A 5,304-nucleotide genomic window follows, 5' to 3' on the forward strand; every position below is an offset into this window, starting at 1 on the left:
AAAATTACTTTTGAGAAATTTAACACCACCAGAAAAATAGTTTAAAAAAATAAAATATCCATTTTAAACATGATATTTTAAATTCTTTAATGAAAACAATAAAATAATTTCAACCAAAAGCAAAACGCTTGGTTTGAGTGAAAATCTCAGTCTAAAAAGAAGCTCCTTGAATACCATTACTTTTGGTCTGGTTGAAAAGTTTCTTCTTACCTCAATGATAAATGACACCTTCCACTCAACTCCAAACAAAATAAAAACAAATGTAACAAAACTGAAACATCTCTAGCAGGTTTGCACTAATTATATACAAGCAAGTACTCTTAACTCATGCTGTAGGAGATGCCGTATCCTTTTAAAATGAAAAGATGCATATGATATGAAACTACCACAAGTTAATCTAGGATAAATGGTCGAGCAATGGAAGCTTACACAATGATCTCCCCGTAATGCAAAGTCTAGGGAATACAGCAACAGCTTTTGAGGCAACCTGTTCTACATTATAGTATAGATTAAACACAGCAGTCAAGTTCACAATCCTCCTAAAACCCAAATATTATGCACGACACAGTTGGGAAACAATTAATCAGAGAGAACTACAATCCCAAAGTGCGGGATAAAATACCCAGATGGTCCAGACGTATAGCTATGATACCTTTGCAAGTATTTACATCTGCTTTACAATTTTGACCAGTCCACCTGATAAGAACTGGCAAAAAATTTCTAATATATGCAATAACACAAAAATGTGAAATCCTAGCTGCATATGAAACAACAAAAATTGCATTGTAGGATCAATTTTTGAACCTGTGTTAGCATTCAGTGACATGAAGTCGCTAAAAGTTTCTCCTTCATGCGAGAAATAAGCTTAAACTTTTCCTCCGCCTCAACCTGCTGGCGAATATCAGTTTGAGATGCTCGGTCAGGATGAAATCTTAGCAAGGCTCTTTTATAAGCTGCGTGAATCTGTGAAAGGCCATCAATCTGTCAGTGAACAACCTAAATTTTTAAGATAGCCATAGAAGAATCTCCTCACAGCCACACAGAGCAGGAACCATAACCAGAAGTTAATAAAACAACAGCGTGTTCGTTATTTTAACTGATGTAACAAGATAGGGGCAGAGAACCTAATTTGATAACATTGGATACTGAGAAAAAAAGGTATCCGAATCAATCGAACCCTTCTGAGGATTCACTCAAAATAATTATACTTATTCCGATTTCACTCACCTCATTGGACAAGGGATAAGAACCACCATCAACAGGGATTCCCAAGCTACGAAGCAATGAGGCCATATCGATGCATGAAATTTCCAATTTACTAAGCTCCTTCCTTACTTCCATTCTTAGTTGTTCCTTTAGGTTCATATTTTCCTCATCCTAAAGTAGAAACCATTTAACAGATTAAGACATAACTAATCAAATATAAAGCCAAAAAGTAAGTACAAGCAATATGTAAAACGGGGATAAGAAAAATTATAGATAGATATCTCTACCTTCTTTTGTGTCTCTCTCATTTCATCCAGACGTTGCTTTTGCCGTCTCTCCATATCCAATACACGCATACTTTCAGCTTTTTTCCTTTTTCGCAATCTTTGAGCCTCTTCAGCCTGAAAAAGAAGTTCGATACATGTGAAGCAACAAGTTCAATCAAATATTCCATTTACTGCAAAAAAATATTCACCAAAAAAAAAAGAATTACATTTCATGTAACATAAAAAATAATTCCATGTAAAAAGAAACACCTTCCAAATCAATGTTTTCAGACCTAGGTTTAAGTTGACCAAGCCATTGGCAGAACTAATTTGTAGTCCAACTTCATCAAGTTTAAACGCTAAAATAACACAAAATAACCAAATATAAAACTGTTAATAAGACCGATATTAGCTATCCAGAAAAGAGACAAATTTGTTTTAACAAATTAATTGTGGATAACACACAACACAACTAAAATGTATACAAATTAACCTGAGTTAACGGTACAGTGGATGACAAAAAGACCACAAAGGCAACTGCTTTTGAAGTTAAAGAGTTGATGAGGAAGACGCGATTGCATCGACACAGTTTTTGACAACTAAAAGATCAGACCACCATATAAAAGACTAGTGGTAGAATGCCGATTACCTCATCTTCAAGCAAGTTTTAAAATGATTAATTATTTGTTCCCTAAAATCCTAGCAATAAACTGAGAGAACAGCCAAAAGAGAGAACTAAAAGTTTAAGTGCCAAACCTGAATTTTTAACTCTCGCTGCCTAGATGCCCATTCTTCCTCCACAGCTCGCTTGTATTGATCTGTCTGTTTGAGCTTTTCTCGGTCAATAATCATATCCTTTTCACAAGAAACTATGGCATCAACTACTTGAACATGTAATGCATCACTTTCATCACATTTTTCACTGCTGGGCATAGAATTAATTTTTGATTGCTCGGCTATTGAAAAAGATTGCTGAATTCGAGTTTCGTCATTCTGAGAACTGTCCCCATCAAAATAAATCTTACTACTGGTTACTGGAATTCCATCTAATGGAGTCCTAACAGAAGTGGATTCATCAAAAAGAGCTCCAACTTCAACGTCAACAGGATTCATATCATTTTCAACCTGTTTGTCTTCCGATGATTTAGGACTTGACATCAATGGTTCTTTGGATTGTAGCTTCTCCTTTTCATTCGCAACTGTATTTTCATGTTGGAAATCACTTTGGTATGGGTCAAATTTTGAGGGTGCCCGAGAAAACTCTTGATTTCTATCCCTTGAAAGAGGAACTTCCATAAATCTTTCTCTTCCAAATGTAACATCAGCCTCAATATGAGAAAACTGAGCTTCAGCAGTTGGCCTATATTTTGACTGTGAAAAGTTTTCATGACCAACTTTCTTCTCAGATCCTACAGAAGGCCTTTCTGTCCTATCGAGACAAGTATCATCAAAGTAACTATCACTATTAGTCTCAAAGGCAGGAGACTTTTGTTTCTGAATATTTGAATCACTTGAACTCTGGAATGCAGAGGTTCCAGCATATTGCTGACTCCTATTTTCTCCAACTCCAGGAGTACCATTACGTGATACTGAGGCACTCGTCTGATCCTCTGAACCAGATTGACCGGTTCTAACATTATATCGTTTTCTCTGGAAAGCTTTCTCCCACTGTTCTTTAAGTTTTCCGATAGAACCTTCAATAACTTCACAATCAGAACAATCACTTTCAAATGAGCTATCCTCAGAGTCAGGACTTAAACCAAAACGTTTTCCACAAGGAGTCTTCCCAGCATATGTTTTCTTGCACTTTGATAGTTTGAATGCAGGTTTCTTTTCCCTGATGAACGAGCAGTCATCGTCATCGTCTAATCCTGTAGATTTCTTCATGAAGTTAGGTGCAGGACAACTTTTTCTTGAAGAGGCATCACTGTCCAAGTCACCAGCAGGTTCAACACAAATTTCGGGATCATCTATTTTATCAGTTTCATCATCATCGATGCTGATTACACTGGGAGAAAAGAAATGCTTGCCTCCCTTTGATCCACTAGAACCTTGTAAATTTTCCTCCACAGACTCAGGAGCATCGATGATGACGACATTCTCAAATCTATCACCATCAACATCAATGAAAACAACATTCTCAAATTTCCCTTTTGAGTTGCATCTTCTCAGCAGGTTCTTCCTGGCTTCTTTCCCTCTCATTTTACTTTTCCTTCCTGCATACACAAATGCATAACATATCTGGGATTCACAGTATTTCAACAACTGCTTCAGAAAATATGCAATAATCTCACATCAAACTTTCATGAACATACAACGCCCACTTTCTTAAGCTTATGAAAATGAAAATATTGAAATATAGCTTGAGAATGTTACAATCCTAATTTACAAAATTATTAATAGCTCTTCCAGTTAAGCAACATTTATTTAGCGTTTTAAGATAAGAAACATAGCCGACAACCGTTAACACAACATAGCTTTTTGAGCAAGCGCCTAAGAATTAAAACCTTGTCCCCAATAAAATCCTCAATGAAGCAGACCGCAACATTCAAGCACATAATCTAATAAACACGGCGATTGAGAAGTTAAGTAATAGTTAAAATTTTGAAAGCTCGAAACACAGAAACATAGCTGAGGTCATAAAGATTAACTGAACTAAAAATAGAAACAAAACAAGCGAATTCAAATAACCTAGCATGCATAAGTTCACTAAATTCACAAACGAAATCCACGAAAGATAAACCCTAATTCCAGTCAGCATAACACAAAATTGAAGAGAAGTCATAAAATATAAGCATATCCAGGATATAACTACGATAAAAAAAATTAAGAAAGTGCGAAAAAGAATTAAAAGATCAAATTACTAAAAATGCAACGACACCGAACCTACCTTAATCGAAGTGATCGAGAAGGAAACAGATAGAAAGGACGGGAGATTTAAAGGGAAAAAGAGGCGATGGATTTATTGGGAGAAATAAACAGTGAGAGCATTGACGAAACTGGGACCTTAAGGTTTTCGATAAATCGTGGAGAACGCTTTCGATTTTGAACCAAAAAACTGTTAAATCCGAAACAGGGAAATTCGTTTTGTCAAATTTAATAAATAAAGAATGGAAGATAATTTTGAGGAAAGAAATAATTAAAAATTAAAATGATAAGAATCTTGTTTGGTACGCCGAGAGGAAGAAAACTGATAATTACTCACCTTTTTGGAAATTTTGATATAAAAATGTTGAGTTTTTATTATATGAAAAATAAAATTAAAAATATTTAAACTAAAGCATCAGATTTATATTTAAAAGATTATTGGAAAAATATATTTACTTGTTCAATTATTTTTATTTTTACAGAGCATTTTTATCGAGAATAATGAAAATTATTTTTTAAAGTTTACATATTTTCATTTTGTAAAATTATTTTTAGAATTTTCACTTCTTTTAATATTTTTCATCTTCTAAAGAACTGAAAAAGATTGTTTATTAAAAATTTAAAATATCTCTAATTTTTTTAAAATCAAAATATAATAGCTAATTAAACTATTTTGAATTAATTTCATCAGTTTAAGTTCTTTTTTCCGAAGAATTAATTTCATCAGTTTAAGCCTTTTTTTTTCCGAACTTAGCTTAAATATATTCAATTCATTTTATTTTGAAAAATAATATCTCTTATAATAAAGTTATTAATTAAAGAATAACATTTAATTTAGAATTCAAATCCTAATAATTTTAGTCAATTTTTATACTAAAAAGTATTCGAATTAAATTGTAGTTTAATTTTTCTAAATAAAAATTTATTAACCTTGAATCTGATTTATTCAAATGATTCATTTAAA

General features: G+C 33.2%; 1 protein-coding gene across 5 annotated transcripts; it reads right to left on the reverse strand.

The window, feature by feature from the left end:
* Positions 1–509: 509 nt before the first annotated feature.
* LOC107957199 (WEB family protein At5g16730, chloroplastic) lies at positions 510–4,676 on the reverse strand. Of its 5 annotated transcripts, none has more exons than XM_041112475.1 (5): positions 4,363–4,676; positions 2,229–3,688; positions 1,494–1,607; positions 1,228–1,377; positions 510–963 (listed from the first exon to the last, which is right to left on the reverse strand). In XM_041112475.1, exons 2-5 carry the CDS (start codon positions 3,672–3,674, stop codon positions 817–819), a joined length of 1,857 nt encoding a protein of 618 aa, XP_040968409.1. In that variant the 5' UTR covers positions 3,675–3,688; positions 4,363–4,676; the 3' UTR covers positions 510–816. The 5 variants fall into 5 exon arrangements, with proteins under 5 accessions (XP_040968409.1, XP_016748143.1, XP_016748144.1 ...); XM_016892654.2 differs by having other exon boundaries at positions 510–981; positions 4,363–4,670; XM_016892655.2 differs by having other exon boundaries at positions 510–981; positions 2,229–3,713; positions 4,363–4,666.
* Between the last annotated feature and the right edge of the window lie 628 nt (positions 4,677–5,304).

Source organism: Gossypium hirsutum, chromosome A05 (genome assembly GCF_007990345.1).
Source record: "Gossypium hirsutum isolate 1008001.06 chromosome A05, Gossypium_hirsutum_v2.1, whole genome shotgun sequence".
NCBI lineage: Eukaryota > Viridiplantae > Streptophyta > Magnoliopsida > Malvales > Malvaceae > Gossypium > Gossypium hirsutum.

Excerpts from the sequence above, each read along its gene's own strand:
- LOC107957199 (XM_016892654.2), bottom strand. The coding sequence starts at position 3,674 with ATGAGAGGGAAAGAAGCCAGGAAGAACCTGCTGAGAAGATGCAACTCA. Across the intron at positions 1,378-1,493 it reads TGAGAGAGACACAAAAGAAG|GATGAGGAAAATATGAACCT; the intron begins GTAGAGATATCT and ends TTTCTACTTTAG. Across the intron at positions 982-1,227 it reads CTTATCCCTTGTCCAATGAG|ATTGATGGCCTTTCACAGAT; the intron begins GTGAGTGAAATC and ends GTTCACTGACAG.